Here is a 21,525-nt window from a genome sequence, read left to right on the forward strand (position 1 = left end):
TTGTTTCAAGTCTAAGCAAAAAATGAAATTTTTGGAATTGTCAGTGAAGAAAAGAATTAAAAAAAACACCTTTTGGCCTGAAAGGAATATACTGATTGACCCAAAATGAGGTTTTGTTTCAAATCTGAGTGCGATGTGTACCTTTCAGCATTTTTTAAAAGATAAAATACACAGAAATTTTGCAATAAAAAGTCTTTTTGACACCCCCACCCCCAAATCAAACCATTTCATTTTGAAAAGGTGGACCTAAAATGTTTCAATTTTTTCCTATCTGAACCAAACAGTCAAAACTGACATGAATTTGCAAAACTTTAGGTATTGCCAGAAAGTTGCATTGAGAAAATGTTCTCCAGCTCTACTTTGCATCCACACCGCAGTAGAAGGGACACATCTGCTATGAAACATTTTGGTGCCAGATGTGTGCAGCCAGTTGTGGACCAAACCCTGAGGAGATAGTTCTGTGACTAGAAATGACTGATGAGTCATGTGATGAAAAGCCATGGGAGTTACTACCGTGGGATGAAAACCATGCAAAAGAGAACAAATCACATTTATTTTCTCCTCCTTATTTGCTCTCCAGAAACTCAAATCTTCAGGGAAATTGGAGATTGATTGATTTAGAAACCACACATTGAAAATAAAGCTCAGTAAAAGAGAAGAACATTCTGACAAAAGAAAGATTGACATGAAGGAATTCCATTTCTACAACATTTGGTTGGAATCTGATCGCTATTGGGCAGATTCTCAAGTACGTGCTGTGTTTACACCTTTTGAAACAGGCAGCACGGTATGACAGGATTTTAGTGTAAATGGAAATTCAGGATATTACAGTTTTGTTTAGCGATGCATGGTTTTCCTGGTACTGTTGTGTCATTTTGCTTTTCTGTACTCCACTTTCTCAATAAAACATAATTTGCATTAAAAAGAGAGTAAAAGAAAGAAAACAGGCATGTTAATAAAATATTAGAAGAGGTAAAAATTGAACGTGACTCTAAATTCAAAAGGCATTTAGATGATTTGAGGTTTGAAGAAGGAATGACATGGTGCTTCAGCCCAGGGGGTACATTTTGCAAAAGGCATGGAATTATGTCATGGAATTATCACAGATGCAAAAAATCTAAATATATACTTAAAAAAACCCACACTGGGAATTCCAATTTCCTCTTACATGCATGCTATAAATACGCTGGTGTGCGCTGGGTGAATTGTGGAACCATGAGTGACAGCTGATGGTCTCCTACTGGGATCAGATGAGCTATTGTTAACTGAAGCGTCACATCTTGGCTCACACACATGCCAAGGTGTGATGGTGCTTCCCAGCTGAGAGCCAGCTACAACAGAGCTGACCATGCTTTGGGTACCCAGGTAGTCCTCCCACAGAGATACGTCTCTCCGCTATTATAACTGGGGACTACAGAAGTCTGCAGGGAATTTGGATAATATTTATGGGGACTTTCTCCTTCAACTGGCAGAATTTCTCTCAGTGTTGGACAGGAGGAGTTTTTCTTTCCTACCATATGTCCTGTTTTCATATGTCAATGTCAGAGATCATAGTAATCCTTAGGGTATTCAAATCAAAAGAGAAGTAGGCACCATGGTCTGTTAACCAAAGGGATAGGGAATCTGAACTCTATCCCCACTTCTCCTCCTGATTTCCTGTATTACCTCTGGCAAATCATCGAGCTTCTTTGTAAATTCAGGCATTGAGAGGCGCAACGACTACCAGGAACTAACAAAGCAAGTCAGGACAAAGATGTCAGAGTTTAGACTGCTTGTGGTCTGCACGGCCACTAGATCTGCTCTAGTATCAGGGGGGTAGTTGAGTTAGTCTGTGTCTCCAAAAACAACAAGACGTCTGTGACACCTTATAGACTGAAGTGGGTCTTTACCCACGAAAGCCAATGCTCCCAAATATCTGTTAGTCTATAAGGTGCCACAGGACTTGTTGTTTTAGATCTGCTCTGATGCTCAATAAAGTCAGGTTTACAAAACTCAAGAAGAATATATTTCCATTGGCTGTAGCTGGGGAAAGTTTTGGGCTCTTATGATGCAGGTTCTAGTACTAAACCATCTATTAACTCCCTAATGCTCAATCTCAAGAAATAGCCTCCCAAGTACTTTCCATGACAGGATAATTTGTCTCAGTGGGAACAAATTAAATCGTAACTAATGATAATATTTTTGCACTAGTAACTTCCTCGCAGTGTTTTGTAAGTATTAATTAGCTAAAACTCTAATAATCCCCCTGCACAGGATATAGAGCAACAGAAAAGGGCGTGTTCCTCTGGCAAAGCTGGACCAACAAAAATTAAGGTAAAGCTCTTCCAAAGCGCAGGTCTGCACACAAACCGCTACAACCCTGAGGTACATACAGGGGATTATGGGAACAGGATTACGGCCCAGGCAAATCTACAACCAGCCCCATAGAAGGAGGGAAACGGGAGGGGAGGGCGTGAGCTCCAATTTATTTATTTACTTGCTTATTTTCCTCCAAGTCATATCTAGCCCTGGGGAGCAAAAAAGCTTTTGGGAAATTGTCGTGGATGAGTAGCACTGAGCAAACTGGCCAGCTGACTGCATTTGACCCACTGGAAAACTGCACAGACTTCTCTGCTCTTCTTGGCTGCTCCCTCGCCCTGCTGACAAGAGTACAGCAGCTGAGAATTAAGCAGAAGCGGCTCCTCCCACCTTCCCCATCTTACCTGGCTGATAGAAGTCTGGAGAGAGTTCCCTGGCCATAGTCCTGGCTACACTGGATTCATTGTTAGCTGCCTGAGCGGCTTGCTCAGCTCCATCGGCCTTGGCTTTTGCATGGGAGGTCCTGCGAAGAGAACACCATCACGGCGTCAAGTACTTTCCAAAGCTAGCATCAGCATTGCCCTAGCGCAGGGAACTGGCTATACAGAGAACACTAAGGAATTAAAAATCTGGCATCTCATTTTCCAATAATCCCTTTGCCAAGTGGGCTGAAGGAGCAGTGAAAAGTTTAGCTTAGCCCCCTGCCAATCAGTAATGTTACTAGTATGTTTACTGCCACCCCTACTGCCACAGACCTAGGCATCGTTACGTAGTTAAAAACAGACAGAGTTATGACCACTGACAGGTGGCAAACTAGCACTGTGCTTTAAACAAACCCTGCAAGCCAGCAAACAGGAGCCACCTAATGGAAATGCAAATCCAAAGCCTATGGAAAACCAAGCAAAAAGGGACAGATTGGCAAATAAGAGTTTGTCTTCACTTACTCAGAGATTGATGCTTCGGACATTGATCTCCTGGGGGTCGATTAAACAGGTCTAGTAAGGACCTGCTAAATCAACTGCTGATGGTGCCCCATCCACCTGGTGTTCCACTGGCTCACAAGAAGTAAGGGAAGTTGCTGTGGGAGCTTCCCCCATCAGCCTTCCACAGTGGGGATGCCTCAGAAATTCGACCTAAGGTACTTTAACTCCAGCTACATTATTCTCGTAGCTGGAGTTGAAAATTTTAGGTTGACTTTCTCCAGTAGTGTAGATCTCATTTCAGTTAGGTGCACATTTGTATGTGTGCACATTTATGCACCTAACTTTGCATAAGAAGAGGTGTAACTGTACTTGCAAATGTGCCTAATTAGCCAGTAATTAGGCTAACAAAGGACAGCGGTAGAGCTTGCAACGTGTACAAATTAGACATGCAATTGCACGGCTGAATTCTGAATATATGGCCCAACTTACACATCTTGCAGTTTGCTCCTCGAACATTGTTGCTAGGCTCTGACTTCTCACCAGAAGCAAGTTCTGGAGTCAAGGACCCGCTGCCCTACAGTTATGTTGCACGGCTTCCATGCGTTCAGACTGGGGGAGTTGAAGCATGAGTATCCCAGCCAATCACACCAGCAGTAGTGGGACATGAGATGTGGCACCCTTGCATTCTATATGATGGGATTCCACTTCCATAGCCAGGAGACACGACAGAACAGTTGTGTGTCACTCTCCCTTCCTCCACCTTTGGTCAGTTTGTATTTAAAATGGTAAGTTCTTGGGACAGTAACTAAGCCCTCATATGTGATAGCTCAGTGGTTTGAGCATTGGCCTGCTAAACCTGGGGTTGTGAGCTCCATCCTTGAGGAGGCCATTTAGGGACTGGGGCAAATAGATGTCAGGGATGGTGCCTGGTCCTGCCCAGAGGGCAGGGGACTGGACTAGATGACCTCCCCAGGTCCCTTCCAGTTCTAGGAGATGTGTATCTCCAAGCATCTCTTAATGTGGTCACTTATACAACATACGTGACAATATCTTTATGGCCCAAAGGCCAACTGCAGACTCAAAAGTCTTGAGTGCGGTATACAGGCAGAAACAAGAAGTCCTGTGGCGCCTTGCAGACTAATAGATATTTTGGAGCACAACCTTTTGTGGTCAAAGACACGCTTATGCTCCAAAATATCTCTTAGTCTATAAGGTGCCACAGGACTTCTTGTTGGTTTTGAAGATACAGTCTTGGCTACCCCTCATATACAGCCAGGTTCATCTTTCCTGCATAGGAGCAGCCTATGGAGACCAAAGATCCCCGTTGCAGCAGTGGGCAAAGTTTGAGAAATTCTGCCCTGAAAGCCTCTCAAAGAGCCATTAAAGGAACAAGAATGCAATCTTCCAGGCTGATACCCTATCCAGAGCAACCTCCACAGCTGCCCTTGTAATATGAAAATCACTGATACCTCTTCTTGCATAACTTGATGTCTTGAGTCCTGTACGGAAACATGTCTTGTTTGCTTCACAGAGCTAACTAAGTTATCAGACTGTCTGGGATATGTCTAAACACCTAGCATTTAGAGCTCTAGGAGTATCCCAAGAGAAGTTAAGCTAGCTTTGAAACAAAAATGGCTGTTTAGTACAAAGCTGATTTACAGTGTAACTAAACCTTCACATCAGAAGAGACCAATTCCGTGCATACACAGGCGACCCTGGTCTATCCAAGGCTAAGAACTCTTGTTTTCCTAACACTGTCATCAAGAGGAGATTTTCAGCAGCTTCCTGAATCATGCCAGTCCATATATGTGGACACGAATGTATGCACTTGCAGAGCCACACATACTTTTATGCTTATGGACAGTCAGACGTACACTTACCGAGCTGTACGTGCAAACACAAACACTATTAACAACAAACATTAATTCAGCCTGGTTATAAACTGTGGTCTAGTTAAATCACACCCAGTGCTCCTTTACTGCCACACTGATATGCAGAACCCTTTGCAGTGCAGATGCTGTTTGATGGCACAGAACGATAGACCAACATTTTAGAACTGGAACGGAGGAAAGATGTTCTATTCCATTGAGACTGCAAAGGGGATTTTAACAAAACAGAATGTTGTCACCTGAGTTTACTTTTAGCCAGGGCACCAGGATGAACTCTTTTACACCAAATACCCACCTATGTATGTGTGAGGAGGGACGGTATTGGTGCACGCAAGCCTTGCAGATGCAATGAAAAAGACTGCTGAAATTTCCCCCCAAAGTTACCTTTTTAAAACTTCCATGAGTCTTGCTCACAAAGGTTATGGAAATGAATTAATTGCCTAGCATGATCCCAAATCTTCATGCTCAGCAATGCTGTGAATACATGTGAACTATTAGGGCATTCTGACTCAAAACGTAAGTGGTCACAGTATAAGCCTTTACACATCAGAATTCCTATATCTCGTATCATCTCCCTTTATGTGAGAAATAGGTATCATCCTATTGCTTCCATCCACCCATCATCTTCCTTCCTAGCTTGCAAACTGAGCTGTCTGGGAGATTTTTTGCAATTTTCGTTTCATCTGGACAAAATTATTGCAGCTCCTGAAACATCCAAAGACACTAGCTGATGAGACAGAAGTCTGCAATTTTAAACCTCAACTGTATGCAGGAGATTATGGGAAGCTGTAAACAGAGAAAGTGTCTCCTTTTTTGGTAGCACGTAATCGGTGTGATTAATTCCACTACAATCTGGGGGGGGCCGGGCAGCATATTTATGTGCTTTTCGTGCCGAAGGAATCAGTGTGGATTCACAGTGTTTGGTACATAGCCTGAAAGCAACCTTCACCTCGTGGAGAGGCAGTCATTTTAACTCTGCAAAGCAAGGCTCCAAGAATGGGCGAGCAGCTTGACAAACATCCACAGAACAGTGCTCACATGTGGACCCCTGAGGGGCAATCCAGAGAAAGCAGCCCAGGCAATGGTTACTAAATTAGGGTGGGATCCTGAGAACTTGCCGTGAAGTGTCTGAGGATGGTTGCCTCACTGACCGAAGGGTTGACGTTGCACATTTAGAGCTATCATGGACTACGCTTGTGTATATTGGTGAGAGCTCACTCCATTATAGTCGTGTTGAAGAGGATATGTATGGTTGGTGGTCGTGGAGGGGAGGGAGGGAGGTTTGAGTGACCACTGCAACGCCTACACTCCCGGCCTTCTCTTGGCCTTTGTTTTGAGTTGCTTCAAATTGCAGCCACCCTTATTCTCATCATGTTCTGGCTATGTCCCCTTCCTCCCCCAAAGTGCTGGGGTCTGACAGAAGCAGCACTGAGCCATTCGAGGACACAGGGATCACCGGGGACCACCTCTGCAAGTATATACTGCCGGTGGAGTGGCAAAAAGGGGCTGAAGCAGAGAAGAAGAGTGGATTCCCCTCCTCTTGGCCTCACTCTCACTCATAGGCCTGGAAAGTAGGGGTGTGGGAGGTGCTGCAGCACCCCCAGGCTTTGTGCCCAGCCATGGTCCCATGCCAGGGTCCTTGGAGCCAGCCAATGCCTGGCAGCTCCACTGCAGCCTGAGGTCCTAGCCACCACCAACGGCTCTAACCCTGGTCCTGGCCTAGGGCTCAGCAGCCATCCCCAGCTGTGGGCCCCACCTGGGGCGGTAAGGGGCACAGGCAGGGTAGGGGAATGCAGCTCAGCACCGCCACTCTAATAATTATTCCAGTGCCGCTGCTGCCACTGATGGAACATTTTCTTCCAATTCTTCTAACACCAGGGAGTGGGGGTCTAAGGCTACTGCAGCGGCAGTATGCTCTGGAACCATGGCTTAGAAATCAGCATTTTGTTCACATGATGCTTGGAAATCAGCCAGTCGCTGGGAGCCTGTGCAGCCACGTCAGCTCTCAAACCTGTGCCTATGCAACTCACAAAAGGTCACTTCCCCATGGGCATTTGCCCATCACCAGCTCCATGTTTGATGACCCCCCACAGAAATGGGGATCCTGCTTCCTCGCAGAGATGTTGACTCCCTAGAAGGTTCTGTGGTTAGTGCCTGTGTTTTACAGGCTACGACGGGCTTTGGAAGGATTTATTAACATGCCGATTTGAGGGGTGAACGATATGACATAACTACAGCAGAAGAGTTTATACCCAGCCAGATGCAGGCTAGGAACAGGCATGCAATCAGCGTGTTTACTGGCTAATCAGATGCTGGTTAGTGATTCTGAATAATAACAAAGCCTCGCTCTTCCAGAGCCATTTGAAATTATGAATTACTGGTATTACCTGGGAGCCCCAAGTGTGGCTAGGACCCCATTGTGTTCGATGATGTACAAACACAGAAGAAAAAGATGGCCCCTGCCCCAGAGAGCTTCCAACCTAGTTATAAGACAAGATGCAATGGGAGGAAACAGACAGACAGGAAAGCCCCAGGAAATGGGGAGACAATACTGCTCAGCATGATGGATGGTGGACTCAGCACACCAGCGGCCTAACCGTCGTTACATTTTTCGGAGGCATCACAGAAAAGGAGAGTTGTACAGAAGGATTTAAAGGAGGCCAAAGCATTAGCTTTAGACTGAAATGTGCTTAAGAGCCAGCAACTTCCCCCAAGGCTAGAACTGCCAAAAAAAAGTACACAAAAAATAAAATTGTCCCATTTTGCCCCATTCAGAAGAATTTAAAAATTGGATTTTTTTTCAGCCAGCTCTTTTGCTGGTCAAAACCAGGTGAATTGTTCATGAAAAATCTGATCTTTTTTTTTTCTAGCAGCTCTGCACAAACATCTGGCACCCCACCAGAGAGCAATCCAATGCCAGACAGCTAGGGCAGAGTACTGGCACAGAACAGAAGGGACTGCATAACTGGCACCTGTGAACGTTCTAGTCTAAAGTTACTGGTGGCAGAAGTCAATAGCTCTGCTCCGGAGCACTGCTAAACAATACACACAATCCACATCTCACGTGTAAGAGTAAATGGAACGGAAGGAAAGAGGCTCTTAAAAAATTATGACAGTGGTCCCTGTCCCAACTAGGAAGGCAATGATCTAGGAACGCACCCCTGACACAGCCGGCAGCAAGCTACATATTAGGGAGCACAGACTTCAGGTTGTTGCAGTGTTCTCTTCCTAAGCTCATCTCCCCAGTCGGCACAGTTAAAAATAGCGGCATGAATTCTTTGGAGGGGAGCACTTGTCCGAAGCTGAGGTCAGGGGAGATACACATGCGATGTATGCCCCGTGCGGCCCATTGCCTCTGGAGTGCACTGCCCTGTATGCAGCTCTGGGGAGCTGGCGCCCTGCTATTGCTCCGGATTCACCCTTTGCTACTCAATAGGGTGATGCTTCGTACTGCTGTTTACCCACCAGTGTGGGTTATGATTTAGTCAGTACTCTGAGAGAGGAGGAAAAGCTCTAAGGCTGTAACAGCTTTTGCATAAGGTCAGGGATAGAGCATCATTCCCCTCTTTTCTGGCTGACTTTCTGTACTGCTGCTGGCCAATCCATTCCTGTGGTTGCCACTAAAATCCCCTGGGAGTATCAGAGTTGAAGCTGAGCTACACCACTAACACGGGAGCCCACAAACCAAGCCTATAAGCCTGTCTTCTTGGGCTGCTGTTGTGTTTTGCGCATCCACATTAATTTGACTGTAGAGGAGATGTGCGTTAGTAGGAAGTATAGTAAAGGCCAGATACAGTCCAAATGCCACTTCCAAGCTACAGGTGCTGAGTTGACCTTGCAGCCAGAAACAGTGGAAGAGCTCAGATGCATGCCCCGACTACTTCACGTTCTGTAGGGAGAGTTATTCTGTGCACAGTACGGGAAGCACAGCCCCATTCGGCACAGTTCATCCCACTCTGCATTTTGCTTTATGGACCTGACTCATAGACCCCTGTCAGGAATTACTAACTCCGCCCCTTTTTTCTGTTCTTTCCAAATATCCCTGGTTCCAAAAACATTAAATGAATTTTAACTAAATGCACAATTACCTGGCTTTTCTGCTACACCGTTTGTTCTACGGGTGCAGTCTATTCTCGACAGACACATTCCCCTTTTGTTTTATCAGCTCGTTGTGTCCTGTCTTAGATGATCCCTGGAGCAGGACTGCCTTCTTAATCACTTGTTTGTACAGCCCCTAGCACAATGTGGTTCTGGTCCTGCCTGAGATTCCTAGGTACTCCCGTAATGCAAATAATATGAGTTCCTGCATACTGTATGTATTACTTTGACACGTCAGATTGGCCTACGTATCATGCATACAGTTTGTTTGTTGGCCTCAGGTTTGAATGTACAAAATGAAGATAGAATTGCATATCTAATGGAATGTAGAGTTGCTACCCTGGAAGGTCCAAACTCAATAAATGTATATGCAAGTAGCTGGTTATGTTCATTTCGAGTGGAAATACAGGTTGAAACTCCCTTATCTGGCACTGTTTCATCCAGCAACATCTGTCACCCGGCAGGATGTTGCTGGACCAGAAAGCAGCTGCAGCACCCCAGCTGGGGAACCCTGCCAGCCCCGTGGTGGGAAGCCGGTGGAGACCATGTCCTCACCAGCAGCCCCACAGCCATGGGGACACCAGCCAGGGTCTGGGGAATCCCAGCAGCCCTGTGGCTGGGAGCCAGTTGGGACACAGAACCCCTCTGGCAGCCCCACAGCCATGCAGATGTCTGCCTGGCCCAGGAAATCCTGGCAGCCCCATGGCAGGGAGTGGTAGCCCCACAACTCTGGGGACCCTGGCCATATGGAGGGGAACTAGGCAGCTCTGCAGGGGAGCCTGGCAGGAGTGGGGGCCCTCCAGGCAGCCAGTTTGACCTACCCTCATCTGGCAAATATTCTTGTCCAGGACCATCAGGTCCAGAGGGTGTCGGATGAGGGAGATACAACCTACACTTGATTTTGCATGGACAGTCACTTTAACTACATCAGCAAAGTACGCACCAACTCAGCTAAAAGTTGGGGGTCTTATGGTGACTGTCCATTTAATTTAACGTCACACTTGGTACATTGCATTGGTAGAGAATGGGGGGAAGATGCTGTATATTTCAAATATCAAGTCTGCTGTATTGCATCCTTCCTAGGACTTTTAAGATATAATAATCTGGCTTAGTGATAATATTTAAAACATTCTGGGGGGAATAAACAAACAAACAGGGAATGTCCCAGGCACATTTTTCCTAAGGCAAAATCAGAACTTTCAGGATGGTACCAGGATGGTGCTAGCTCCTAGGGGGCGAGGGTGGACAATGTGTGTAATATAGAGATGCTTTTGACTCCTTTCCTATTTTTGGGTCTGTGCTTGGAGCCTTCTCTTCCCACGTATTAAGGCACTTTCCATCTCTTCAAAGCCTGCGTCTGTTACCTTACGTCTCCCACCACTCTGCCATAACAGCCTTCTGCACCCTTTTGTCACCTCTTCTCCTCCTTCCCATACCTCTGCTCTCCCTCACGCAAACAGAAGAGTCAGTTCGAGAGGCTGAATGGAGGCCTCGCTACCCCTATCTGCTCACCGTTTGCATATCATCTTTGAGGCGTATCATATCCATCCAATTTAACTGTAAGCTCCTGAGGACAGTGTTTTTGCAGACAGTTATTAATGATCATGCACGACAGGGGTGTTACGTACGTAGTAAATACAGTACGGACAATGAAGCAACTACTGCATGCAGGAAATATACTGTTACTGTCCTAAAGCAGGTCACTATGTTTTAAAAAGATTAAATGTAATAACCTTGAAATAATTGGATTTCCATCCTTGGATCTCAAACAACCAATCTGTGAGAGGCAGTGGAATTTCACTCAGTTGTACCAGCTTCCAGATAACCCAAGTGATTGACACTGTGTAAATGCCTATTCTAGAGAGCTAGATAAACAGCACCTTCTCTCCTTCCTTCTAGCATAAAAAGCAATTTCCAGACCAGTCTTGTCTTGGAGAAAAGCATCTTTTTTCTTCCCCCAGGAGAATGCCTACTGAGCAAGGAATTGCTGTCAAAGGTCACTGCAATCTAACAAAGCTCAGCAAGCATTAGTCTTCATGATTACCCAACCAATTTTTAAAATTCTGAAATATTATCCTCAGCCTTAAATAGCTCAAAGCCATTTGTATCCTTCACTGAAGGATGCTTCCCCCACAGAACAATCAAAGTGATATCAATCTTCCAGCCCATGAATCTTCAACCGTCTTCATCAAGATGTCTACTCAAGGATTGCCATTCTGACCGGGGGAAATGTGCTAGCTAAACATTCTAAGGCTCTCTATTCTCAGTATTGCTTTCTTGCTGCTTCCTTAATAGACCATCCTCTTTAATGCTGCAGCTGGAGCAGCCATTGACTCAGATGAGGGGCCAACATGAGTAACTGACTGGAAGCCAGCTGCCCTTCTTCATACGGAGATACCAGTTACGTAGACTATAGGTCCCAACTTGCAGCGCCCAGAGGCTGCTCAGGATGGAAGGCAGCCTACTGGGACTTGCCATCTCCATGAGCCACACATATCAGAGATAAAGCAGGCTGCACTAAACAACTCCGTGGGCCTTGTTTGCCCTGCAAGAGTGGAGGGCCTCAGAGATATCAGCATCAGGAATGTAGCAAATGCTTTAATGCTTATTGCTGTCATCTCCTGCTGCAGGAAGAATACAGAGCCCTGACCTAGCATTTCAGTTGGTGGAAAGCTTTTCTGTTCAACCTCCATCCTAACTGGAAAGTACGTCATGAGCAAATGAATGCAGTGCTCTGCAGACAGAAGGGTAGATTCAATCTCTCACTATTAGCTGCTGCACTTTCTTGCCCCGCTGGCCTGGCCTGCTCCCAAGCTTCTGTCAGCAGCTTGGTCTAGTAGCAGGAGGGTGAGCATGAGCACGTAACTTCCTCCGCTCAAGAGTGCATGGCCCAGCAACCCTATGGAAACAAACCACTCCGTGCAAACCAGTGCCTGCAGTCAGCCCCACAGTAATACTCCAAGGCACACTGCCCTGATGCTGAGCACCGTCACTAGAAATACTCATGATTTAGATTTATAAAGTTTATACAAAGAACTCAGCTCCTGCTCTGGGCACCTTTTTGTAATTAATTTTCATAGTAAGATCAAACTGGATGATGCATTCCACTGACAAACACATTGAAAACAATGAGGCAAAATCCCTTTACGGGGGACACAACTATCAACCTCTTCCAACCTTCACCCTCCCTGGGAATGCACTTGGGCCTAACTGCATTCACCTGAGCTTGACAAGGGCATGCATGTGTAGAGGGGGAGTGGGATGAAATCAGTTCCCAAGGCATCATATGCAGAACATCCAGCCAGCAGTCCATCTAGTCCCCACCGGCTGGCCTAGGACAAGGCAGTCATAACACTCCCTACTCAACTTAAAATCCGTGAATTTTGACTCAAGGCCAAAAGGGCTCTTGTTCGTGTCAGGTGCAGGATGGCTCAGGGAGAGAAATGGGGACACGGGATTAAAATAGATTCCAGGAATGATGAAGGGAGTAGATTTCTCAGTGGTACCCAAGTTAAAGATGATGCATTTATTAGTAAAGGTAGGTCTCTCCTGACCAATCTTGTAAACTATACTCGGGCTCAAGAGCGATGGGTATTTTTCTCTGAGGACAACATTATTGATTTTTCATTAAAAAAAATTAAAACTTTTTTTTTTAATTTTGGAACCATAAATCAAAAACATTTTGGCCTAAAACTGTGGAAAACCAAATTATTTTGAGTTTGGGTTTCTTCTACTTCCCAACAAAAAGGGGGGAAAATGGAGAGTTCCAGGGAAAAATGATCTGTGAAAAATTTCCATTAAAGCAAAAAGCCAATTTTTGTATTGCAAATATGCTTTGACACAAAATTTTGTATCAGCCCTTTTGGCTTCAAGAGTCAAACTTCACAGATTTTAACTCCACAAGGGATCGCTATGATCCCTGGCCTGCCAGTGGGCAGGTAGGGTACAGGGGACAACTGCCTTGGGGCTCAGTCATTCAAAAGTGTCTGGCAGTTGCCAGAGCCCTGAGCCCTTTATATGGCTACCAGAGCCCCTGGTGGCGCTGAAGGGCTGGTGTGGAAGGCTAGCTCCCAGCCCTACCCCTTTGCCCTGAAGCCCCATCCCTTCTGAAAGCACAGACCTGCCCCTTCTCCCACACACCTTGCCCAGGTGCTCAGCAAATCTGTCAGGCCCCTCCAGCCCAACCTCCTGTGTAACACAGACTGTGGAATTTCTTGCAGTTCTGGGTTCTCTCTCTTCCAATATCACTACCACTCGGAGAGGTTGTGCTGTAAATATAGCCCCTCGGTGACACCTCCGCCTCACATTGTCTTCTGTGGGTTTGCCCAAGTGCGACTGTTTGGACCGTAACTATTCTGTTGATGATGCAAGTGAAGGAATAAAATCCAGCTCCCTGTCCTGTGTGCAGAGGCTTGGCAGGACTGGCTGGAATAAAGAAAGAAAATTCTCATATTGGTCAGAACAGGTGGTTGAGGCTCAGCAGTTCTGTTTGACCAAGGATCTGACATTTTCTTCCCTACTCCTCAGAGGGAAGCTGCTGCACTGTGATTTTTCCAGTACTTTCCCCCTGAGATGAGGGATCTGGAAAACAGAGAAAGCTGCACGCTAAATATCTTTGGGAGATGAAATCCTTCTCCATTTAAAATTGTGCTAGGCCAAAAACAAGTCCACCTCTGTAGCTTTGATTCTACAGAAGTAGAAGCTAGTCTGTGCTTTAGATGAAAATTCTTGTTTCTGGAGAAGATCAGAAAAGGGCAGTTTGTATCCAGTGTCTTATTTATGTGTCTTTCTCTGGCACTCATGACCATAGTATCTTCTCACATCTCAAACATTAAGGAAGACACACAACCCTGATATTATCAGCCCAAGCTTCTACACGGGAAGAGTGGGGCACACAGGAAGCATTCAGCAAACCTAGCAGTCGGACCCAGTTCTTCTGAGCCCCCAACCCCAGTCTTATGCTCTAGCTTCAACCCTAATTTGTCCTTCTGCTCACAGTGAAAGTGCATTGGAAAGTATGGTTAGACTAATACAAGATTTACCCTTTTATTTCCAGAATAACTATCAATGAAAATAACCAAGGGCGCTCTCCTGGCTCTGCTTGGTTACTGAAGGAAATGGAGAACAGGGGGGGAGCAAAGATTTTTTGTTGTTCCATTTCCTTAGCATTAAGAGACAAATTGAGTCATTCCAAGATGACCTGTGGAACAGCCCTGTTAAGGAGAAACCTCACCAACACGATGAGCCTCTAATAAATCACAAGGGGCTCATGCAAATTCATTTTACAGGCCCTGGGCTACAAGAGGCAGGCTAAATACTTTGAGGATTTGTTCTAGCCAGTAGCTGTGCAACCCAACTGCTACTATGGGGAGGAGTCTCATCTTTCTAGCAGAGATGGGTCCAGTTGAAAAGCCTAGATAGAACAGGGAAAGGGGGAATGGGAAGATATGACAGCTGGACTTATTTTCAGCACACACACACACATGAAATGTCTGAAATCAGAGTAGCCTGGAGACCTCAGCTTCCTACCTAGCCCACCCAAAACAGCAAAGCTCTCCTACGAATATTAGCAACTGTTCTGCCACTAAAAGAAACAAAGCCCCCACCTTGGGGGTCAGGACTGGGCACAATAGGCACCACAGACAGGTAGAGTCTGAGAGCCCTGGGGTGAGCACTCAGAAACCACTGACACAAATGGAAGGAGTTTTATCCGCACCAGCAGTGAAATATCACCCCACCAGACTGCAAGGAATAAAATCCCCTTCAGCTGCACAGTGCTCATCCCCTGCCCACATTAGAGACCTTGCAGCAGCTCAGCTTAAGCTCACTGTGCAAAGTAGCAACAAACACAGCAGTAACCCCCTCCACCCTCAAACAAACCTACTGCCTGTACAGAGAACACTGGTGCAGCAGGTGAAGCTTATATGAGCCTGCAGAGCCCACAAACCAGGTGTACGTGATTTCCTTAAAGGGGCTGTGCTCCATTCACCAGTCTCCCTGACCCATCATTTACCTTACTGCCATGCAGTCATCCTTCCTTCCAGCTCTGAATCAGAGGCATTCTATAGGCCAGACCAGAGCTAGCTGAGCTAACAGAGAGCAACTGGCCCCTTCCAGTAATACTGCAGTGTCTTGTGGCCAGACCATTAGAGGTAATAAAGTGACAAAAGATACAGACAGGTATCTGGTGGGATTTCAATGGGAATTAGACACCTAGTTGCTTCAGAAAACCCACCGGGCATCTACCTACATATATTGGTGCCTAAATACCTTTGAAACCTTCATCGAGATCAATACAAGCAAGATTGAAAAAGGAGTTGGGAAATTCACTGTGCCCTCAGTCCCTCCTTACAAAACCTGGTTCAGACACTCTGCCTCTCATCAGAGCTGTACTGAAGAGTCCTTGGGTAGGGATGAGAAAAGTGCACTCAGCTGGGAGACAAACACTGCCTACTTTCAATCCCATCATTGCCAATGACTCTTTCTGACACTTGCGTGCCTCAGTTTCCCCAGGATAGTCACAGGCAGTGATATGGCAGGTTCCTATGGGTCCCCAGCAATGCTGTTCTTCCCTGGCCAGGAGGAACAACCTCTAAGGGTGAGAAAGGAGCAGCAGTTACCCTGCCGTAGTCAGTTCTTGACCTTTCTGCTGAGCCTTCTAAAGAAGGGGCCCATCACGGCAGAGTGCCATCAAGGCCATGGTGGAAAAAGGCTCTTCAATACACATCAGAGCCCATCGGATCACACTGATCTACACCAAAACATCGGAAGCAACCTGGCTACTCCAGCCACAACCCCCACAGCTTTGCTTGTTTCCCAGCTCTAGTGAAAAACCAGCGAGCTGCTTCCTCTCGGCATTCCTGTGCCTCGGCATTGGGCTCCTCCCAGGCGAGCAGGCTAATGTATTTTCCTCATGCTTTGCAGAGAGACCCATTTGATGTGTGTACATGAGTCAGCCTGGAAAGGGAGTTATGGTACACGAGGCGCTGAGAGAAGGAAAACAAACAGCAGTGTGAAAAACTTGCTTCATCCAAAATGAACACTGAGAACCACAATAACCCAATACTGTGCAGGCAGCAGATTCTGTGAAAGGCCCTGAGGTCTCTCTTGTCAGTCTCCAGTCAAGCGCTCTCCTAGGCCTTCTCTCATCAGAGGCTGGTAATGGTCAATAAGCTGAATGCTATGGCTGTTGAATAGGGTTGCCAATCCTCCAGGCTGGTCCTGGAGTCTGCAGGAATTAAAGATTAGATCAGCTCACAGGCTGAAACCTGCAGGGATACGTCCAATCAAAACTCTACTGCTGAAGCCCAAATTTCCAGCAAGCCTCCCTTTTGTGGCTCTGTTCCCCCCTTTGTATACAGAGGGCTTGAGTTTGCACAAGCAAACAGCACAGATAAGGAAATGTGTGCTCAGCATCCCAGGTCCTGCAAACACATGGTGACATGCACTGTGCAGGGATCTGCAGATGCAAAAGCAAGAGCATTACTTGTTTTGCTTCGTGGGAGAGAAACACATTTCCATTTAAACACAGCAACCAGTCACAAACCAACGCATTAATGCCTCTGGCGTCAGCTGGTGCTAAAGGCAGGCGCCCCAGAGATATATGACTTTACCATGAATTAACAGGCTTTATTTCTTGTCACACCTTTTTCACATACATGGGATTTTAATGACATGGGGGCTCCTTCATGGTACAATTATACTGTAGGTTGGAAGTGCAATAGTCCATCTGAGGAGATCTCCCTAAAAGTCAAGTGTCCATGTGGCAGAGAGACTAGTTAGATGCCTGAGTACATATGTAGAGGCCCAGACAGGATCGTCCCTGGGGCAGCTAGCCTCTCAGACCCTTTGCACCCCTGCAGCCTTTACTCCTGCGGGAATTCTGCATCACTGTTGTGCGTGGAATTCATGCCCCTTACAGAATGGTTTGCTTTCCCAGAGGAGTATTACTTGCTCTACCAGAGCAGCCAGTAGAAATGTTAATCACCAGGGCTTCGGGGTGTATCTGAGGAGCTAGGCCTAGGGTGGGCTCGGTCCCCTCAGCAGTGTCCAATAAGAGTTCAAAGATCACCACACTTGCAGGTGCTGTCTTTCCATCTGTGCTGCGGCACCCCTGCCTCGACTCTAACTGAATGTCCTCCTCCAGAGCCAGGAGCTCCCAGCCCCCCTCTAAATAAATCCCTCCCCCTCCCTCATGTTCCCCCAGCACCCCTATTCTAATTTAATGCTGGCGACTCACCAGAGCCGCTGCCGGATCCGACACCGGGGCTACCACGGCTGCCACCACGAGCTTCTTCCACCAAGTGATGGGTGCGTGCACGGAGTGGGCGGACGGCACTCGCAGCTCTAAGGAGGAGCTGCGTTTAAAGGTTCCAACAGCCACATGCGTCTCCAGATCCTTATTCGCAGCGTCCTGTTCGCCACGCGTGGCAAGTAGGAAACGTATTGGACACCACGGCCTCAGGCAGAGCAGAATGTAAGAGCCTCTCTGTTTAGCAAATTGTTCCCACTCTCTTTGTGAATTCTCCCAACAGTATAAAAGAGGTATAAAAATTCTAAGGCTCTTTGACATTGTTTTTGGGGCTTTAGTAGGTCTAATTGTTTTGGAGTGAAGTAACTTCCTGTCCAAATATGCTCCATGGACTGTTTGCTATTGACATTTGTGGAGATAGTCAGTAGCCAATGTAAACTAGGAGTTTGATTCCTCAGCTGTCTGTTGCCTGTGATGTAGTGCTAAGCACATGGTCATGTACATTTGGTGACTAATAACTAGAAATAAAGTGTCAAAACTAGCTACATACTGTTAGGCCAGGTGGGTTGGGAACATCCTCTAATGCTCCCCATTCCCATTCTCCATCTGCTGTACTGTAGTTTAAATAAAATTGCCAAAATAATTGAAACCAGAGTGATTAAATTGCATTATGTTGACAAATAAAATGGACAGAAGCTTTAAAAAACTTAAAATATCGTGTGCAGAATATTATGGTTTTGCTGCAGAATGTTTAATTTTCCGGTGCCGAATTCTCAGGAGTAAGCCTTGCTGCTATTTGAGTGCACTACCTCGGTGTTTCTCAAATGCGGGCACTAGGGACATTTTTTGCGGCCACAGCCTCTGAGCTGTGCGTGGGAGGGTCGGACAAAGTAGCAGCCAGCTGGTGGGATTCAGCCCTAGGGTAGAGAGCTGGCCAAGTTCTAGCATCAGGGCTTCAGGCTCTAGTCCCAGGCTCAAGCTTCAGCATGGCAGGTCCCAGGCTTTGATGGTGAGGCCTCAGGTTCTAGCCCCCTGCTTCCTTCCCAAACCCCTCATCTAGGGCTTAATTTGTCCCCTGGCTTGACAGGGCTGATTAAGTCCCCTGTGACAATTGATAGATGTATGTTTATTAATGTCACTTTTCACAACAGACTTACTAGTGAGTTATAAATAAATGACAATGATTTGGACATGTGTGCGTGTGCATATTATTTGTTTTTCCTAAAAGTAATTAAGTATTTTAGGAAAAAAGGTGAGCGTGGCCATCAGCAAGAGTTTATGGAATTACAACTCTGGCTCAAGGCACAGACATACACTTAAGAGAGAACAAGCAACTTCCTGTAACCACGAAATGCATGATCCCAGAGCCCTGGGTAGCTCCACACAGGCTGCAGGAGCATGACTCGGGTACATTCACGTCTCCCTGCCTATATGTACGGTGACTCCCATGTGTTTGTGTTTGCTGAGCAGGAGAGATATTCATTCCTATGATTCCTGCTCAAAGGATGCATGGAGAGCCTGGCAGATGAGTGGAGACTGAGCATGCTGCTGTGCAAGTCATCTGAGGTTGGCTCCAAGGTTATATCGCTTACCCATCCTGCTCAGCATGAGCCTGCAGTTCCTGTTGCAGATTTGGAGTGTCATGAAGGAGTGCAGGGAAAGGGTTAACTCTTAGAGGGCCTGTGGGGGGCGGGCAGGTAAGCCAACGGGAGGAAGAGAAATGCTTTTAAACTGAGAACAATTGCAGCTGGTGGGGTCTTTCTACGGCTGATGCAGAGGAGACAGACAGAAATAATTGATCCTAAGCAGCTGGAATGGCCAGCAAATCTCCTGGCTGTCTCATAATCAGCCACAGATAAGTAGAAAGGAAATGTTTAGGTGGATACAATCAGTTTATGGTTATTCTGGAAGTGGGACTCAGGCTGGCTAATTATTGTTCTTTCCCCCTGTTGTAACTTTTAAGATAATCCCATGGAAGTAATTATCTGTGCTGCAAATGGGATGTTTTGAGTTTTTTTATTACATCTAGCAACTAAGTAAGTTTAGTTGTTTTCTCGGTATTTTTCCATCTCTCATTTTGTGAATAAATTACTTTTTTGTAAGGCAATGATTTGATTTCTATGTCTGAGAGAAGGGTCTGTGTATATTGATGCCTTAGACTGAAAAGTCAGCTATCAAATTACAGCTCTTTGTTCCCAAGCTCTCTCCTAGGAGAGTGTTAAGAGCTTGGGGTTTACCCACAGGGAAACATCCCAAGTGTGTCTTCCTGGGTTCAAGGGGGTTTTTCTCACTTGGGTGGTGGCAGTCTACCAACCCAGAGTCAGGAAATCTGTAACCCTGGGGAGCTTTTTTAAGCAGAGCCTGTGGAGGCAAAGTATTTTGAAAGTTTCTGTGGGCTCCCGCTTTCGGCACTCGGAGTGTCAGAGTGGGGAAGTAGCCCTGACATGGAGTGACTCCCCCTTTTACTGATTCAGAGACTTCAAAGTCAGAAGAGACCATTATGATTTTGAGCCCAACCTCCTGCATAACACAGGCCAGAGTATTCCACCAAGTGATTCTTGCTTCAAGCCCAGAGCCTGCAGGTTCAGCTAGATCAGCGTTTCTTATACTTTTTGAGACCACAGAACACCTAGCAATAATTTTTTTTATGTGGAACGCTTATGAAATTTAAAAAAACCCAACAACCGTGAGACCAAAAGCAACAAAGCAACAATAACAACAACCAAAAACACAGCAACACATACAGCAAAAACCAAAATGAAGTAATTTAATTAAGTGTCGTAACAATGAAGAAGTAACGTTATATCTAGGTTTAATAGCAAAAGATAGAAACCATCAGTGTATTTTTTCAAACGCTTGTGGAACACCTGTGAGATGTTCGCAGGACACCAGCGTGCCACAAAACATAGTTTAAGAAACACTGAGCTAGATGATATCTTTTAGAAAAGGTAAAGCTTCAAGTGACACATACTGAGGGAAGCTTTAATGGGCTCAAGAGAAGACGGCGCATAACCTAGCTTGGCAAGGAGAAGGGCTCTTCAATGGAACGAAATAAAGGACTGGGAGTGATCTCTCCCTTCCATCCTCTCAATGGCTCTTTGTTCATTCTATGGAAATAGGCTAGAATAGGAGTGTGCTCTGGGACGCAGCCATGTCACCTGTTTCTCCTTTCACTGGAGCAGCAGGGACTGGTGAGCACCCACTGTGGAACCATAACTGGCAACAGAACTTTATTTTGGTCAACTTTTTTTTTTCTTAATGGCTCTGATCACATTACTGTGTAAATGCTGTTCTCAACTATTCTGGCTCCCTTGCAACCTAATCTGGAGGGGTATTATAGCAAATGTCCCATAGAGAACTCAGCATGGGAGTCTTCCCTTAGTAAGCAGGATTACTTTAGTTCCTCCATATTGCCTGCTTGTTACACAGATAGAGCGTAATTCTGTTCACTACACACTCATCATGTGGTATCAAGGCCTGGAGTTAGCATTAAAGGCCACAAAATTTAGAATAGTGTGAAAGGGCCCAGAGCCTTGTCTAAACTTTGTGAAGTACTGACAGGCCCGAACTACACTTCAGCATTGCAATGTTATTATTAGCCTCAGAGGCCATGTCTACACGAGCCCAAATCTTCGAAATGGCCACGCAAATGGCCATTTCAAAGATTACTACTGAGGTGCTGAAATGCATATTCAGTGTCTCATTAGCATGCTGCTGGCTGCAGCTCTTTGAAACTGCTGCTTTTCGCTGCCACGCGGCTCGTCCGTACGAGGGCCCTTTTCAAAAGGACCCCACCAACTTCGAAATCCCCTTATTCTTATCTGCTGATTTGCATGGCCATTTTGAAGATTTGGGCTAGTGTAGCCGTAGCCGTAATGTTTGTCTCTTTCTTAAGGCCCCAGCTCATGCAGCCTTGTGATTACACAAATGTGACTACTTAGTGATCATCAATAGTAATAAAAAGGTATGTTTCTACCCCCATGGCTGTGGAGAAGAGCTTAAACCATGACCTGACTGCACACCAAATACCTGCAAACCAGGAGAGAAAGAAAGTCAACTGTCATTT

The 21,525-nt window shown here is 46.0% G+C and overlaps 1 protein-coding gene across 2 annotated transcripts in view; it reads right to left on the reverse strand.

Annotated features, from left to right (window-relative positions):
- Window positions 1–21,525, reverse strand: part of JPH2 (junctophilin 2) — a 63,745-nt gene that overhangs the window by 13,460 nt on the left and 28,760 nt on the right. For both annotated transcript variants that reach the window (XM_075011949.1, XM_075011948.1), the window contains exon 3: window positions 2,703–2,821. In XM_075011949.1, the coding sequence (XP_074868050.1) occupies window positions 2,703–2,821 (119 nt within the window). The remainder of the gene's footprint in view (window positions 1–2,702; window positions 2,822–21,525) is intronic.

The sequence above is a fragment of the Carettochelys insculpta genome, chromosome 17 (genome assembly GCF_033958435.1).
Source record: "Carettochelys insculpta isolate YL-2023 chromosome 17, ASM3395843v1, whole genome shotgun sequence".
Lineage (NCBI taxonomy): Eukaryota > Metazoa > Chordata > Testudines > Carettochelyidae > Carettochelys > Carettochelys insculpta.